Consider the following 18,568-nt stretch of genomic DNA (forward strand, 5'->3'; position numbering starts at 1 on the left):
TTAATAGCAGTGCTGCACTTAAAAGTGATTAACATTGTCATTACCTTGCTTTGTCAGGCTCTAGAAGATGCAGTTGCTCAACAGAAGGAGCTCCTGGCGTACATCGAGAAAAAGAAGAAAAAGAGGAAGAAGAGGTTTTTGGTAAGCTATGAAGACATTAGTATTGCCTATTTATCCTTTCCTTATGAACATTATAATTTACATGAAGTTTGCATCTGAATCTGAGATTATACTTTCATGTATTTCAGTACTTCTGGTGAAGGAAGACAAAGCCATCGCAGACAGATACTCAGGAAACCAGTAGCAAAGCAGTTTTGTTTATAAGGCAACCCCCAAAGTGCACTCTAGTCTAGCATTCCACCCATAGGATGTGCAGTGTAAAAAGTTATGATATATATACATGGTTTAAATCCCCCTGTTATATATCAGTATACATATATATACATATTATTATTGGAAGGCACGAGTTCAATCATCTGTTCTTTTATCTCATAGGAGGGACTGAATAAGTGAAAATGATATATAATATGGTAATCACAATTAGCCATCTATCTTCTGCAACTGTGGATTTCAACATTATGCAGTTCGGTTAAGTTAACAAGTTCAGTAAATAGAGGTAAAGAGAAGCATACAGATATATTTTTTCGTGTAGTTCATGTGAGTGGGAAAGTTTTATGACAAGATAAGTAACATATCCAACTTGATGATCCCCTAATAAAAATATCTTTTCATGGAGGTTGACAAATATATATGAGCTAGCTAAAGCTCTTAGTCTCAATAACCAGACCTTGAGCCTACACCAGTAGTTTTCGTAATTCGAAAGGCTGGAATCATTTTTCTTATGTACAACCTCAAGTTTCTCAAAGGGGGAATATCTAAATTCCATTAAAGCAACGATTAATAAAATACTCGGCACAATACTGGGGCACAAGGCATAGTCCTCTACTTCTAAGATCAGGCTTCTGCTCTTCTTTTCCTTCTTTCATACCCTGCAGATAAGAAAAATTGTAATTTCCTCCTTTAAATAATGGATTTCCTAGGAAATTTTATGTTTATCTTTATTGAGATAGATTCGGAATTTTTATACCGTTTGCATGGTTCTATAAAGCTTGCTTTGTGATGATTTCATAAATGGCACACTCAATGTCTGCAAAGGAAAGGTAAAAGAAGTCTATTCAATATCTCAAAGAAACTACATTCTTTAAGTTTTAATGTAGTAGTAAAAGGAGAAAAAAATAACGCAAAGAAAGTAAAAGAAACAAAATACCTCAACTTGGTCATGGAGGAACTGGATGTACCCAATGGCTTCTGTTAACACTGAAGCAGTATCTGTCTGGCAATCATTCCATACATAAACTTAGATATATAAGTATAGCTCAACCAATATTTTAAATTTTTATGTATATATTTTAGATTTAAAAATCTGTTTCATCTCATTCAGTCTTAGTGGGATGGTAATGGGGAAGTAACATGGATAAAAATGTACCTTTCCAAATGGTGCCACCAGCTTCTGAAGTGCAGCAACCCTGTCTCCTAATTTCTCCTTTCTAACCTAAGGTTAAAAAATCAAGGTCCAAGCTAGTGAGAATTTGCATAAAAATGAAGCATCGGTTAATATTAGTTTCACCTTTAACGTTGGACATGGGGACCGTGACTTCGAGGACCGGCACTTCTTAGTATCTGTATGGGATTCCTTTGTATCGGAAAAGCTACCAGGTCTCTTTGCACTTGTAGTTGATCCACTAACAAAGGTTGATACCTTTTATGGAGATAAAAAAGAAAATGCTAAAAATTACAAATGGAAATAGTTTTTAAATGCATGAAAAATAAATCAATTAGGTATAATTATGAATAAGAGAGAAATTTATAGAGACATACTCTGGAGGTGGTGGATGGACTGTCATTACTTTCTCTTCTAGGATCATGGCCCATAAGCACATTTCTGCTTATTTTTTCAGGATTTTCAACTAAATATTGATTGCATCTCCCACTATCATATGTAGAGTTGAAAAGATCCAAGGATTTCAAGTTCAAGTCCAAAGAGTTTGAAATCAATGTGGAGCACATATCTGTGGTAGCAATATTTGTACTTGGAAAGATATGATTGAAATCATATCTGCTAGCTGCTGCAGTTCCCAAACATGGGGAGTGATCATTAGAATTAATGTACAAGTCTCCAGACAAAAGCTGCCGCTCGGTCATGTTGTTAGCAATGGAGAAATTTCCGTGCCATAGATTTCCCCCTAGATCTTGATCAATGGATTGTGGATAGTGTTTTTTAGACGGTAAATGCGGGTCCTCTGCGCTAGAGTTGCAGTACATCTCACTCAGTTTGGTGAAGGAGCCTGACATATCATCTTTGATATTTGCAAGGAGAAACTCGTTTGCGGATTGTTGGTAGAAGCTGCCCTCATTCACCGAGGTCCTTATCAAAGGCGGTGTCCATAGTTCCCTTGATTTAGGGATGGAGTCAACCAGAGTCCTATTGTATCTGCCACCAATACTCCTGCATGAAAGAAATAACAATAAACACAATATATTCAACATGAAAACATTATCAAATTTACCAGTTTACTGAAAATCTAAGAAATAAAGAAAGAAACTTCTCGATACACATCTTTCAGTAGGTCTTGGGACCAATCATGTAAAACATAGAAGCAATTTTTTTTTTATCTCGAATAGAAGTACTGAATATGTCTCAGATTCTCAGGTCTTAATGAGTTTGTCTTCTTCCTTTTCCCTTTCAAATCACTAACTTAAACAGGCTTACGTCACATGAATAGAAAAAACATGATAAGATTGTAGAACTAAACATGATATATAATCAGATGGACAATTTACATATAATTTTTCTAGGTAGTTTAGTACTTACGGAAAGAAGTCGTGCTTCCATTCGTCTGCAGTTGATACTTGAGGACCAATTTGAGTTAACATAGAGGTATACTTAACATACTGTTCTTCAACCTTGAATTGAGAATGGAGATTTGAAGAGTCCATGGTAACTTCAAAAAGAATACAAAAAATAAAACAAGAAAGCTTGTCCCTTGATTCAAGAAAGTAATATCAAGTAACCAGTTTAGCCTTCAAACACTTAGCTTTCTCACTTTATTTCCTCTCCCTGCAGCTGCAAAGTCTCATTCACTTCTTCAAATGAGGTTGCCAAGAAACTTCTAAAGCAGCTTCAGTTTGCCAGTGAAATACCCTATAATTGTTGCATATGTGTATATATATATATATATTAGATTAAGTTTCTCTGTTTGTCTTCTCTATTATCTCCACAATCACATAGATGGATGAGACATGATTAGAATCCTGGCTTTGGAACTGAAGTAAGATACTCAAAGGAAGGGTCTGAACTCTGAAAGAGGAAAATTTTGTTTGAAAATGCTTTATTCTTTTCGAAGACCCTATATTCTGCAACATATTATATATAGGCATATTGTAGGGTTATCATTCTAAAAGTTAAAAATATAATTAGGTTGTTAAATCAGAGCCACTATTTTTTCACCAGTGCAGGTGGATACTTTTACTGTATATATGAATATGATTAATAGTTTATAGCTAGTCTTTATACTTGGCAACACATCCATTACAAGACAAATGGTACTTTACTTTGTATGCATGAGTTTCTGTGAGCAGACTGCAACATGATGTTACAATGTTACTGTCGTTATTTTGCGATTTCGTCTTTTTCTTTAGCCGGTGTTCACCGCAATTCACCTCCATAACTTGGTTATTTTCGGTTAAGCAGGCAGTATATATGGTACTTAACTTTCAGAATGGTTTGATCAGCTTAAGCATGTATCAATGGCGAGACTGAACATTAAAAACTAGCTAATATTGAAGGTACTCAACTTTGATAATTGTTTTATTAAACAAAATTAAGGTGCCTTTTCACCAGAAAGAAGCCTATATAATAATAACAATAATCAAATTATATGAAACCCCAAAAAGTTGGCTCAGAGAAAAAAAGGTAGATATGGGCAAGATTGCAAATTTGTTGTTTGTCTTTCTACTTTCCCTTGCAGGCTGAGGCTGTCCATCATCCACCACTTATTTCCATTCTTTTCTTTTTTCGATTAGGGGTTTGTCCAAATATGAATCCGACTCGATTTTAACCCAAGTCTTTTGTCACTACACCACCAGATTGGTTCACCACCTATTATTTTCATGCTTAATAACCAGTACTTTCTGCATCAAATCAATCTTCATTCATGATTTCAACACTTGTTGCTTATGGTTCAGAATTGTTCAAATACCATATATTATGTATATATGTATATAGTTTACTGAGGGATTACACAATTATTGGATGAACATTGGGATACCAAGATGACATTTTTGTTAATGTTATTAAAAGGAGGATTGGAGTTTGAATATTAAATTCAAAGTAAGAAAGAGCCCCTACACTGTCTAATCCACTTGCATTATATAGGCCGCCCCCAATTAGAATCCACGCTGGTATGCATTATATGCTTCTGCTAAAAAAATAATATTAAGGGCATAAAATACAGTAAGCTTTCTGCTACAATATATACACTCCAAATCTTTCTACTACTATATATATATATCAGTATACTTTTTTCTGTCATTGTATGTAGTAGTATAAACATGCTTAAAGATTTCTCTACTTTTTTTAGTTGGATATTGAATAGGAAGATTCCCACTTCTCTGCAGTTCCTACACGGCTACACCACAGAATTGGCATCTTTCATCAGTTGATGATCTGCAGAAACTCAAGAAGAACAATGTAGAACTTCGATGAAAGGATTATAGTATTATAGGGTCTAGCTTTATACCCTTTTTTTGTTCTTTTCTCGAATCCGTTGAATAAGTAATTAATTAATCAGAATTTGTTTAAACATAATGGATGGAAGCAAGTTGAAACTGGAGATGGAAAGGAAGGGTTGTAAAGAAGTGGCAGAGAGCCTGAAAAGGAGGTGTAAAGTTGGCAGCATTAAAGAGGTTTTAAGAAGAAGACAAGGGTGTCTTTGAGTCCTAGAAGAATATATGTCGGCTTTGGTTAGCAAATGGAGGCAGCAAATCCTGGTATCAGGGACCATGCTTTCGGTTTACTCTTGGGAGCAAAGTAATATAATGTCTACATTAAGGATCCATTTCCTATATGTTGAGTCCCTTGCATCACCGATTCATCATTCATCAAATTCAGGGGCTTTTGCTAGGAAGAATATCATAACCGTACACGAAATATTTATGGGTTTAACTTTCAATATAAATTAGTTAATATTAACTTTAGCGTTGGATCAACAAAGTGGCTGTAGTTTAGTGGTAAGAATTCCACGTTGTGGCCGTGGAGACCTGGGCTCGAATCCCAGCAGCCACAAATTGATATATTTTTGGAGGTTTTACAATTGCTGTATTGGAGGAAGGAAGGATATCTAGTTTCTCCAAAATTAATAATATAAATAACCTACACAAAAATTACTTTAAATTAATTTCGAAAATAATTATAGATAGAATGATAAAATTTATAGAATTTAATTTTTATGTCCTGGTTTTTAATTATTTTTTAGGATTATATATAAATATGATAATATTTAAATATCTTTAATAATATTATAAAATTATTAATAAATTTTTTTTAATTAATTTTAAATTTAATGAACCTATTAAGTTGTCTAAGTAGTTAAAAGGAAAAGTTGTTCTCCTTTAAAGTTTTGGGTTTTAAAAGTTGTGTATGTCAAGTGTAGTGCATTGTCAATAACTAAGTAAGATTATGAACATATATTACCTTCGATCACTTCATATTATTTAAAATAATAATATTATTATTAATATATTAAATAAAATATAATCTATATAATATATATTATTTATATGTTTATAAATTTAACGGCGTGATCTTAAAAATCATTTAAATTTTAATTGGAAGTTATGTAAAAATTGGTTTTATAATAATATATCCATAAGATAACGTAATTAATAAGCTTAAGCATAAAGCGATGAAACATTTTAAGATTTGGTCACTTTTAACCTTTCGACTTTCCTTAAGATTTTGAATGACTGATCTCATAATTGCTTAATGAAATATTTTAGCCATTTCTGTAAATATAGTTTCCTTCCCCTATAATACCCTCCCTCCTTCTCTAAGTATACTTAGAATTAAATTTAAAATTTATAAAAAAAAATAAGAATAAAATATCCACATGTGTTGTTTCAATTGGTTAAATCTCATCAATAATCCATTTGATTTCTAAAAATAATAACAAAACACAAGCAAATTATAAGTATTATAACTTTACTTTTTTCTCACTCTTATTTTAATTACTAAAATTTACCTTTTTAATTCAATCATCAAATTTTTAAATTGTTCCTATTTTAGTTATTATACCGTTAAATAGTTAACTACATTATGACATGACACAAAATCAAAACATTGTTTTGGAAAAGCTAAATCTAAACCAAAACGATATCACTTTGGATCCATATAAAACTCATTGTTCCTCTTTTATTTATATTTTTTTAATCTTCATTTTTGTTTTTTACCTTATTTTTCTCTTCGTCTCTTTTTTCTCTCTATTTATTTAGATTATGACCATCGCGTCGTCCACCGTCAGTCAGGGGCGGACCTCCATGGAGCCCGGGGTATCCCGGGCAACCCCTCATCCAGGGGTGGACCTCCATGGTGCCCGGGGTATCCCAAGCAACCCCTCCACAAGTGTCACCCCTAATCCAAGTGTCATCCCTCAAAAGTGTCACTCTTGAGACTCTTGCAACCCCTGACGAAGGCTTCTGGGTCTACCTCTGCCGTCAGTTGTCATCAATAACGTCCGATGAATCCTATTTTTTTTATCAAACTTGTTTCACCCTCCTGAACATGAATTTGATGTCTGTTTAACTAGAAAATACTCTAAATTCCATGAATCTAGCATTGAACACTTTGATTCCTTGTTCTCTTATCTATATCATTAACAAAATTTAAAATTTAATAACAAAATTTAAAATTTAATATATTTCATCAATATTTAACGGACAATACCTATATTTGAAAGAAAATTTAAAATTTAATGTATATTTATAAGTTTTAAAAATCTAATAATAAATAAAATCGTTTTAGTAAAATTTAATATTTATTTAGGAATCTTATCATATTTTCTATTAGTAATACATATCGGTATATGTCACTAGTGTTGTTCATTGTAAACTCATCCTTATCTTATTTATAAAATTATTGATATTTAATTTATTAATCAATTAATTCAAACTAAATAATATGACTATGAGATAATCTTCCAACTTTATCTATATTTTAGTTATAGATTGAAGGAAGAAGAGAATACAATTTTAACTGAAATATCAGCCATTAAAACTGCCCTATAGCTATTTTCAAAGACTAAATTGATTGTTGAATCTTTGAGAGAGACTTAGTGCTATTGATCATCTGTTAATAAGTAATTCTTAATTTTCTTTTATTATATTTGTAACTAGTGAAGCACCAAGCTCCTGGCATTTCATAATTCGGAGGTCTCCTACGAAAATTGCTCTCAATCTGATGTTAGGAGCAGCCTACTATCTTACCTCCCCTTACCTCATTACATATGGGAACAAGGTCAACCATTTATGATATCCCAAAATAATATTAAAATGCATCTGGAATCGTAATCATTTGGAGATTTGTGACGATTTCGGCAAATGAAAGCAAGCCAGATGCCGGCCTAAACCGGTGGTACACGTGCCACCGCCGTCTTTGCTTGGGATTTGAAGTGGCGAGAAATGGAAGATGTCATTGAATTGGATTTAATAGATGATTGAAGGAAAAGCAAAGGCAACAATGCCGAGAATGTGTGCAAAAGAAACAGCTTTTCTTTCTCAATTCAAAGTTTTTTTTAAGAAAAGTACAGATTTTTCTTTTACCATTTTAACTTTTTGCGTCGTTCATTTTCAAAACAAAGTAACTTCTACTGTTTCATTTTCCTTAATGGAATCAATTGTAATTTCTATTATTACCAAATTTCTAAGCTTGCAAAAGAATAATCCCAATTTAGTAACTTCCTTTTCATTTTCATTGTAGTATTAGTAACCAAGAAGATAAAGTCTTCCATTTTCCCCTTATTTGTGGAAAGTGTAAAGAAGATTAAAGTTCCAACTTTCAAGTTTGTGCGTGGCAAAAGCTTAAGCAAAACCCAAGCTGCAAAACTATCTGCTCAAGTAAAAATAAAAGTTTTAAGATTGTTTGTGCATGAAGAGATGGATATATATATATATATATATATATATTTCTTAAAACCCCAAAGACCAAAACAGTACGTAGTTGTCGTTTTACACCTTAAGGGAAATGCCGTGTGAGCGTCACGTCCCAGCTCTTTCCTTTACATGCTCTCTATAATATCTTCGCTTTCTCTTTCGTCTCATTGGAAACTTTGAATTAGATCAAACCTGTTCCCTTTGTTCATAAAGACCCAACTCTTGGTTTTTTCTTTTCTTTCTGGGAAGACAATAAAGGGGGTTTTGTTTTTGTACACAGTGGGATGATTTTCAATTTGTGAATTTGGAGTTGGTTTAGAGGTTGAAGAAAAGGGTATGAAAAAAGTGGGGTTTTTTGGGATTTTACAGTGGCATGATTTGAAAGGTAGTGAATTTGGAGTTTGCTGATAGAATTGAAGGAAAGGGTAGCAAAAAAGGTGGGTGGGTTTTTTTTCTTCCAAAAGATCAAAGCAAAGAAGTAGAAGCGGCAAGTAAGAATTGATTCCAAAACCTTTTTTTTATCTCTTGTTTAGTTTTCGCGATGAGTTTAATTTTGTAGAAATTTTCAGAGGAAAAAATGGCGACGCTTGTGGAGCCACCAAATGGGGTGAAGCCAAGGGGGAAGCATTACTATTCAATGTGGCAAACCCTTTTCGAGATTGACACAAAGTATGTTCCCATCAAGCCTATAGGGAGAGGAGCATACGGCATCGTTTGTTCCTCCATCAACAGGGAAACCAACGAGAAATTGGCCATAAAGAAGATCAACAATGTGTTCGAGAACCGTGTCGATGCTTTGAGAACTCTGAGGGAGCTGAAACTTCTCAGACACATTCGACATGACAACGTGATTGCTCTGAAAGATGTAATGATGCCGACCCATAGAACCAGTTTCAATGATGTTTATTTGGTTTATGAGCTCATGGACACCGATTTGCATCAGATTATCAAGTCTTCTCAGCCTCTTTCCAATGATCACTGCAAGTATTTCATTTTCCAGGTAATTTCAGTGTTATAAACATTCACCTATTCTACATGGTAATTTTGGATTTAGATTCATACCGAGAACCTATGAGTTTGCATTAATGGTTTTAAGTAGTTACCATTAGGCTGTCATTAGACTTGTTAATTTTTACCTTTTTTTGTATGATATCCCTTTTTGCAGGTCACTTTGGACTGTAAAAAAATGTTTAGTTAGTCTAAATAGCTGTCCTTTGTACTTAAATTCTGTACATCCTTTAGCTTTGGAGCATTGATGACTTTAGTGGTCATTTGGTCCCATTTTGCATTTAGTTCAACAGAAAAAGAAAGGCCATGTATTGGTGCTTGTTAGGCTTATCATAAATTTGTAACAACTTGTACCGGTGGAAACTTGTTAATGGTTTCATTCAAGTACAAGATGATGACAATGGAGCAACAGTTCAATGAATACAGGGGTATATACATTAAAGTAGGCCCATGTTACACAGATTCTTCATTTCCGTGTCCGGTACATATACCCATGCCAGATATATATTCGGTAGCTAACATTCAACCCCGAGTCCAAACGGCATAGAAGGTGAATGATTCAGTTCGTAGTTGTTGAGAATCATAAAAGCCATAATAGAATGCAGTATCCTCTTTTACAGCTTTTTTCTCCTAGTTGTTGACATAATTGCTTCATTAAACATAATTATCTTCTTGATTGTCTAGAGTAGACTGTTATTAATGATGGTAAATATCTACTATTTTCTTCTGCTTAAGAAGGTTTGGATCGCATTGAGTTTAAATGCTTTTTCTGTTTCTAATCTTTAAATGCATGAATTAGCTGCTACGAGGGCTGAAGTACCTGCACTCAGCGAACATCCTCCATCGAGACTTGAAGCCCGGGAACCTCCTCATCAATGCTAACTGTGACCTGAAGATATGTGATTTCGGGTTGGCACGAACCAGTATAGGCAATGAACAATTCATGACAGAGTATGTTGTCACCCGCTGGTACCGGGCACCGGAGCTCCTACTCTGTTGTGATAATTACGGGACCTCCATCGATGTATGGTCAGTTGGATGCATCTTTGCTGAGATTCTTGGTCGGAAACCTATCTTCCCTGGGACAGAATGCCTCAACCAGCTTAAGTTAATTATTAATGTCCTCGGAAGCCAGCAAGAGGCTGATCTTGCATTTATCGATAACGCCAAAGCAAGACAGTATATCAAGTCACTTCCTTACTCTCAAGGCACCCATTTTTCTCACCTATACCCTCATGCCGATCCATTAGCCATAGATTTGTTGCAAAGGATGCTCGTTTTCGATCCAACTAAGAGAATAACCGTCACAGAAGCACTCCTACATCCTTATATGTCAGGGTTATACGATCCAAGGTCCAATCCACCTGCACAAGTACCGATCAATCTCGACATAGATGAGAACATGGGGGAACAGATGATTAGAGAGATGGTGTGGATTGAGATGCTTAACTACCACCCTGAGATTGCATCTGCAAATGCTTAGATGTTAGTTGTCTTATGTATGCTTGGTTCTATTGTGTTATAATATGCTTTCAGAACCAGTATGATTGTTTGACATAGAACATTATTGAGAGTTGTATGCCCTGGGACTTGACAATCAGGCCAAAATTTTTTGTTTACCTTTTGACACTGTTGGATTTTAGTGTGGGTTCTTTGTGGAAGACTTTGGCAGTATAATTTGTAAATATTTATGCTATTTTCTTTAGTCCAGGGGACTTAGCATAGAAAACAATAGAGAATACAATAAAAATTAAATTGCATGTTACGTAAAATCTTCTATACTATTGACTACATTTCCAATAGTTACAATTTATTCATTCCCAATATTCACAATAAATTTTCAAATTATCCCTTACAGTAATTACCTTACCTGTGATTTGAGATACACTACACCACACATGAATGAGTGGCAATCTTCGTACATTCTTATATTCTTCATAATCCTGATGGGGCAATCAGCATTCCCGAATGCCAGATCTAGCTTCCCGAGTGATTAGTATCCATGTTTTTTCTTCATCATTCGCATCATAAGCAATGGAATTCATGTTTGATTCAAACTCGATGGCCTTTAAACTATCCTCAAGCACCTGCTTCATCTCACCAGACCTTAGGTATGTCACGTCCCAGGCAAAGAACTCAATGACAAGAAGTTTATTTCTTCATCATTCCCATCATAAGTGCTGCATGATCCAAGCAGCGCCCCCAAACACCTCCATTAGGATCAATTGGCATTGTTTCTACAAGTTTAAGTGCATCTTCCAGGAGTCCAGCTCGACCAAGAAGATCCACCATGCATGAATAATGATCAACTGGAGAGATCCCAAATTTCTCCTCCATGGTTGCAAATATTTGACGACCTTGATCCATCATTTTTGAATGGCTAGATGCTGAAAGTACTGCAATAAATGTAACTTTATTAGGTTTGATCCCTATATTCACCATTTCATGAGACAATTGCAATGCCGCATAAGCACAACCATGCATAGCAAACCCTGCAATAATCGAACTATATGAAAACACATTCTTTTCCTCCATTTCCGCAAAAACCTTATATGCATCATCAACACTTCCGCACTTCGACTACATATCAATCAAAGCCGATCCCACCACAACACAACGAGCAGGATTAATCCGCAAACTCTCAAAAATATACTGAATCCAGTTGAAGTTCTTTGCAGCACCTAGTTGCGCAAAAGCAGAAATGACTCTCAACAAAAGTAACCTCATCTATTTTAATTTTGCATTCTCTCAAACAGCTCCAATGCCTATGCCTCTCTAGGTTTAGCATTCTAAGCATATCCGGTAACCATCGCTGTCCATCCCACCATATCCTTCAAAGGCAACTGACCAAACGATTCTCCTACAGATTCCATATTCCCAATTTTTGCATATGCTACAATTAACTATGTCCAATAACTCAAATCTCTCTCAGGCAATTCATCAAACACCTTCCTCCCACACTCTTAAAATCCTAATTTGACACACACTCCAATCAAGCTATTTTTACAAATAAATCATGATCAAACCCACCAAACAAGATCGCCTGAACTTGAATTTGCCAGCCCAAATTCACATCAACAACCGTACTGGAAGCCTTAAAAAGAGCCGAAAATGTAAAAGAAACAGGCGAAGTATTATCTTTTCTCGTACTATTATAGACAAAAATCCGTTCGCTAACAAGCCCTTGTAACAATATCCACGAATTAGAGCAGTCCAAAGAAATGGGGTTGGATGCTTAACCTGATTAAAACAAGCTTAGCATAACTATCCATGGCGATATCCATTTTCTTGAGGCTTCGTATAAGTTCGGTGATAGTACAGCTGCACAGTATTGGCATAAAATTTAAAGGTATTGTAGTGGGTTTGCGGGAGAGATGTACCACAATTCAAAATGCTGAAGCCGAAGTTTCCAGCTCAACTGGATGAATTAATTGAACGGTATGAAGTATGAACCAAATAAAGGAAATTAAGGTGTACGCGTCAAAAAAAAAACAGGCTAACCTGAGGTGACGAAGCGATGCGCTTTGAATAATATAAATTACCTATTTATTTATTTCTCCAACGAAACTTGGAATTGCATTTATTTATGAATGGTTGACCACCTTATTATACCACGTAATACTGTTGTTCCATTACTTAGGAAATCAATGCTATAATAAGTATGAAAAAAATCCACATACCTTCAAATGAGCTTCTCAACTATATCAACGGTTGAAAATGGTCTTAGTACATACATAATTTACATCTCTGAAAGGAAAACTGGAGACATAAAAAATAGGCCATGAATAACCAAAAATATGTCACTACATGAGAAAAAGAAAAATGCATCCTATTTTAGCCTGTACTTTGGACCACCATGGCTGCACTGATTGAAACTGATCCAACCCCATTGTTTCAATCCAGGTGTCTACCTGATTTGATTTTAGATTTCCTCAACACTTCTTTCAGTACTCCAGCAATTCTCTCGGCCATGTGTGGTTCTAGAAATCTTTCTTTGACCCTTTCGTACCCTCTCTTTCCCATGGTAAGCCTCCTCTCGACCTGAGTAGCAAGTCTGACGATATTTTTTGCAAGGGGTGTAACCCCTGCTTTTCCAACCGGATGTAAAGCACCTGTAGTCCCGTTCACTACTATTTCCGTGGTGCCTCCTGCAGCTGTTCCCTGTTTTTGGATATGGCATGTGTCAGTATCAAAAACCAGCTCCAATGACTATTACCATAGAAAATATGAGCAGTTAACGACTCCGACATGTTTTATTTATCAAAAGCTCAGATGTATGAGTAAAAGAAAATCAGGAAAAGCTCACAGATTACCAGTACAGGTAACTGGAATGCCATGGCCTCAATTGTTATCCGTCCAAAGCATTCTCCCTGTGCCTAAAAGCAAGGAAAAAAATTGTGATTCGCTTTATATTTAAAGCGACTTTGAAGAAGAGAACAAACCATAGATCCACATTTCTCTAGCCTACACGAAAATCAGAAATTCAAAACCGTAATATGCATGATGCATCAAGGAATCTACTCAAATAAACTCAGTTCTCCCTCCAGTCCATAGATGCACATTTCTCTAGTAATTGATTGTTCATTTTTTATGCCTTTAGAATTTTGATTACTTGGTGACTGACATTATGTAACTTGGAGACATCTAAGAACAACAACGGGCACATAACATAACCATAATTACCATTATTATCATGTAATAAGTGCTAGGTCTCTTAACACAAGAAAACCAATGTCATCAAGTCAATTATCAACATTGGTAATCGGACTACTGCCTGAGACTTGTTATCATTGAGGCATCAGTCACATCAGCGAATTCTGATGGTAAACGGACCTTCAAATATCTCCCGACTCTGTCCTATAACTAAATAATAAAACAGCAATAGCTTCTTTATATTATGATTATACAAACAACTAAAGGAGCAACACTTGCATCAACAAGAAAACAAATTAGATTAATTTCACAGACTGAAGTAAACATTATATTTGAAAATGAAAATGCTTTAAACCACATAAATTACCTGGGAATTCTGCACAAGAACATCAATGGCAGCTAAATATGGTGCGACCGTCAGAGTCTTGTTCACAAAATGAACCCGATCTTGAATTTTCTTCTGCAATACGTAATCCCGTAATTCCATTTCAAATTTTGTCTGGGCAGTCATGTCACTTCCTACAATTACTGCATGCAGTGGTGGTACCTGCATTTTCTTTTCCTTGATTAGTTGCAAGGCCTCGTAGAAGGAACGTAAAAAGAGATCCTGGCCTTTTCCCCGTGAAACACCTGCAGTGGAAGGAATTTGATACAACTTAGTGACAAAAAGCAGAAAAACATGCACTTTTCAGTTCAAATGTTTTCCCCCTACTTTCTGCCTTCGTTTATATGCCTCAGTGTACAAAAGAAAATTGAGGAAAGGATATAATAGAGTGAATTGGTGATTAATTAAAAACAATACCATGATAGTTCAAGGGAGAAATGGAAAATTCGGAAAAAGATGATTGGTAAAACCAAACTATTGTTCTTAACTGCCAGACAAAACTCAAAATGCAGGAGATTCAATACATAACAATTGAAGAAGCTACATGATTTTCGATTTTCTTCAAAAAGAGAATATCTCAATCTAACCAAAAAATAGAATTGAACATGCAATGTAACAGCAGAAATAACATCAAACTGAAATCACTCAGTCACTGTTACTTTCCCAGTAAAATAATTATACAATCGACAAAGCCAATCCTGACAACTCTATTTTTATCAAATTGAAAGGAGAATCTCTATAAAAATAGGTGCATTACACGGAGGAAAGTGAAGGACAAGAAGAGAAAAATCCACTCGAGATGAAGACTAAAAAGCATACTATTTATTAAGGCAAAGAGTAAATCCTCATTGAGCACTCCAAGAGATTCACGAACATGTTCACGCAAAACCCTTTTAGCCACACTGTCTTCTGCAACTTGCATCAGTTCCTTGCTATTTCCTAGGTGAACAACATAGGTATCGGGCATTTTAATCCTACAAAAAGAAAATGAATTGGAGAAGGGAAAAAACACTCAAATGTGTAATTAGACATAAGAAATGTGAAACATATGGAGTAACTGAGAAACTAAATGCACAAAAAATATTGTTTGGGTTTTTGTTGCAATGCATGCAGAATGAACATCAATACTTTAAAAGCAACAATAAGCACACTGAGATTGTAGACACGAGGATTTCGAAGCTTACTTCAAACTTTCTCGAGTCCTACTCTTCCAATACTCTGTTGTGACATGTGAATCAATCATAGCACCAGCTACAAAAGGAAGATGCTTTACATAGTCTAATTTGAAGTAATGGCCTCGCATTTCATGGATCCACCACAACACCTTAGGCAAAACACGATGAACGTCTTCTTTAAGAACAACATCCAGCCATTTCCCAGCAACAGCAGTGTTCAAAACAACAAAATCAGCTCTTAAAGCGGTATCTAAAGCTTCTTTCCCCCTAGCCGGGAAAACCTGAAAAGGCAGGTAAAAGCCTAATTAGAAGAAAGGGTGATATAAAGTTCACTACTTTGTAGTAAAAGAACCATAAATGGATAAAGAAACAAAGTGAAATTCTCTGATTACCTGTACTCCTCTGTCTAACATCTTATGTTCTAAACTATACGTTACTTCATCTGTTTCAGATGCTTTAGTAATTGTAATCCAATAAACTTCAGCACCGACACTTCTTAATAGGAATGCCAGCTCCATCAGCAACAGTGGTCCGCCTAGAGTAAAAATAAAAAATGACAGGAAACATCATACAAAGAAATATGATGAAATATATGAATTCTAAAAAGCTTCTTCACAAAGCAAGATGATAGTTACAAATGTCGCAAAGAATAAGCTTTCTTCTGACAATAGATACGTCTTCCAGAAAAGGGTCATACATGAAAAAGGAAATTTTGTTTACGAGAGAGTATAAAAACAACGTTTTAGAGATCTCATGCTTAGACAAGGTGTGCACTCATTTACAGCTGGAAGCAAAAGACACTATTTATAACCAAAAGTTACAAGATTCAGGAAAAAAGATCATCAAGAAGGGTAACGACAAGGACAAACTCACATTACACCGCAAGGTCCACGACAAGAAGATTCTATATATGCACAAATCATTTATAGAACATGTCGGCAACATGCCAAAACGACATTCTATAATTTACCTCCAGAGTACTTGAGAGTAAGGAGTCAACAAGAATCTCAGAATTTATTATGATATAATTTTCATTTATAGGAAATAATGATGAGTCATAAGTAGCATGTCAACAGAGCCTCAGAAAGTAATTAAACCTCAAAGATACCAGCACACTGGTGGAATGCTTTTTACAGAGTGTCAAAATTTGCAAAGTTGATAAAAGGGATTAAGTTAAGACACAAAGGGCCCTAGTGGAACTACATAGTTTCTCTTTTTCATATTAGGATAAAATTAAACATGATATGAGAATGTGCAGATATCCTCACAAAAACTAAAGAAACTTATAGCAAATGATATGCTGACAATGATAACCATGGCATTAAAACTGACATTCTACAAATATTAATGAATGCATATGCAATACATCTATTAATTACTTGAATCGAAAAAACCAGCTGTAATGACTAAAAATTTTGGGCATGGCTGGTGTAGCACACTAACCGAAAGAATCCATGCACATCCTCTGCTAGTTCCTCCATACGATAATAAAACTCACTTATATGTGTCCACAGATCAGTTACAACCATGCAAGGACATCCCATAGATGATGCAGATGGCTACCTCAAAGCTACTAAACATAAATTCGGTTCATTTGCAATGATACTTCAATGGAAACGATCATACACCGAGTCACTCGACAGTAAAAGGAAGGCAACTAAAACAAATTACATTACATTGAAATTCAACTGAAATATCATAAATGAATTCCAAAGCGACTGAACTCACTAAAGATAGCTATTAACATAAATAAAAACAAGAAGTGTACCAGAAAGCGAGAGCTCGTGCGACACCAGCAGAACGACCTTCGACTTCATGAAACTGAGCGGACTCGGCTTCGCAGAAGCGATCTGCGGAGTTCGTTTCTCGGCGCCTTGAATGACATGCCGAGCAGAGTCTATACCATCAACAGCAGCAGAAACGTTCCGATCACACGAATCGAAGCCGGCTCTCATGAAGAAGGCAATAACCGTTGAAACAGAAAGCATTAGGAGAAGAGCCAAAAGCCATCGGTTCTGTAAGTGGTGGTGGCCCCATCCAACGGCGGCGTGCTTCGCCATCGTCTTCTTCTCTTCGGTCTAGGGTTGAGATTAGACAGTGAGAGATTGGGTAATGCTACGTTTGGCATCTGAGGGGTTTGTTTGTTGGCAAAATCGAGCAGCTGAAGGTGTACATTTGGCGGTGTATGATGGAACACTTGGAAGAAGACTTTTGGCTTTGGATTTCGGTTCCTTCTTTTCGAATTTTCTTTTTGACTCGGATTTTTTTACTGGTTTTCGTGTTCGAAGCCTGTATTAGTTCATTTTTTTTTCTTTTTTCCTTTTTTGAAGATCTTATTATTGTCAGGGTAAACTAAATAAATAGTCACCAAGTTTTTAGTATGCTTATTTTTGGTTACTGATTTAAAACTTACAATACCATCATTAAATTTTTAATTTGTTTTCATTATGATCATTGTCATTAAATGTCATTACGAAATATTAACGTCATACGTTAAATTCATCTTTCAAAATAAAACTCCTAAAATTTGAAACCAAAAAATACCCAATGACTTAACTTGATACAATATTAATTATAATTCATCTTACATTTTAATGTCAGACATAGATACAACTTAAAATGACACAACAATAGATAATTTAAACTCTTAAAGACTTTTAGAGCTCGGTAGAAAAAACTTGAAAACAGAACATGAACATGAAATTTTATAAAATTCAGTATCCATCATATCTTAATTCACTTACTCCAGATAAATTAAATATTTTTATTTTATATGATGCTAATGATAGAAGATATATACTTTTTATTTACACTATTAGACAAACATGTCAATAGTGTAAGGATTGAAGATTCTTCTTTAGACTTACATGTTAATAATTTAGAGTAATTATAAGCAGTATATGTTTGATTTTTAAAAGTTATTGATAATATATACATACTCTATTAATACAATTATTTAAATCTAATATTTCTAAAAAAGTATTTTTTTTCTTTTATCACCAAAATGCCCCAATATTTTTCTATGGTTTACTTTTGAAAGGTGATTTCTTAAAACAAAAAATTATTATGTCAAGCGCCCAAAAGCATTTGTAGTGACTGTAGGTGGCTGAACCTATCACTTTTATTGGCTTTGTTATTACTC

The 18,568-nt window shown here is 34.9% G+C and overlaps 4 protein-coding genes and 1 non-coding gene across 7 annotated transcripts in view; 2 read left to right on the top strand and 3 right to left on the bottom strand.

Moving 5' to 3' along the window:
- Positions 1-10,872, top strand: part of LOC120122496 (mitogen-activated protein kinase 7) — a 31,305-nt gene extending 20,433 nt beyond the window's left edge. The window contains exons 3-5 of one of the 3 annotated variants that reach the window (XM_039141636.1): positions 8,663-8,696; positions 8,765-9,205; positions 10,013-10,872. In XM_039141636.1, the coding sequence (XP_038997567.1) occupies positions 8,783-9,205; positions 10,013-10,696 (1,107 nt within the window). In that variant the 5' untranslated portion in view covers positions 8,663-8,696; positions 8,765-8,782 and the 3' untranslated portion in view covers positions 10,697-10,872. Of the gene's footprint in view, positions 1-8,662; positions 8,697-8,757; positions 9,206-10,012 lie in introns of those variants that run through there. The other 2 variants (XM_039141635.1, XM_039141637.1) reach the window with 2 other exon arrangements.
- On the bottom strand, positions 698-3,367 carry LOC120122497. Its single transcript, XM_039141638.1, has 6 exons — positions 2,873-3,367; positions 1,879-2,506; positions 1,487-1,759; positions 1,268-1,333; positions 1,088-1,147; positions 698-989 (listed from the first exon to the last, which is right to left on the bottom strand). Exons 1-3 carry the CDS (start codon positions 2,995-2,997, stop codon positions 1,559-1,561), a joined length of 954 nt encoding a protein of 317 aa, XP_038997569.1. The 5' UTR covers positions 2,998-3,367; the 3' UTR covers positions 698-989; positions 1,088-1,147; positions 1,268-1,333; positions 1,487-1,558.
- TRNAH-GUG lies at positions 5,273-5,344 on the top strand. Its single transcript has one exon. It is a non-coding gene; the product is annotated as a tRNA-His (tRNA).
- Positions 10,873-11,334: 462 nt separating the features above from the next.
- On the bottom strand, positions 11,335-12,331 carry LOC120122642 (pentatricopeptide repeat-containing protein At5g44230-like). The gene has a single exon (XM_039141764.1). The coding sequence runs from the start codon at positions 11,746-11,748 to the stop codon at positions 11,365-11,367; it is 384 nt and encodes a 127-aa protein (XP_038997695.1). The 5' UTR covers positions 11,749-12,331; the 3' UTR covers positions 11,335-11,364.
- A 579-nt stretch (positions 12,332-12,910) lies between these two features.
- On the bottom strand, positions 12,911-17,713 carry LOC120122591. The gene is made up of 7 exons (XM_039141720.1): positions 17,195-17,713; positions 15,819-15,961; positions 15,436-15,707; positions 15,071-15,225; positions 14,234-14,496; positions 13,527-13,589; positions 12,911-13,374 (listed from the first exon to the last, which is right to left on the bottom strand). The coding sequence occupies exons 1-7, from the start codon at positions 17,484-17,486 to the stop codon at positions 13,108-13,110; spliced, it is 1,455 nt and encodes a 484-aa protein (XP_038997651.1). The 5' UTR covers positions 17,487-17,713; the 3' UTR covers positions 12,911-13,107.
- Between the last annotated feature and the right edge of the window lie 855 nt (positions 17,714-18,568).

The sequence above is a fragment of the Hibiscus syriacus genome, unplaced genomic scaffold, assembly GCF_006381635.1.
Source record: "Hibiscus syriacus cultivar Baekdansim isolate YM2019G1 unplaced genomic scaffold, ASM638163v2 tig00110387_pilon, whole genome shotgun sequence".
Lineage (NCBI taxonomy): Eukaryota > Viridiplantae > Streptophyta > Magnoliopsida > Malvales > Malvaceae > Hibiscus > Hibiscus syriacus.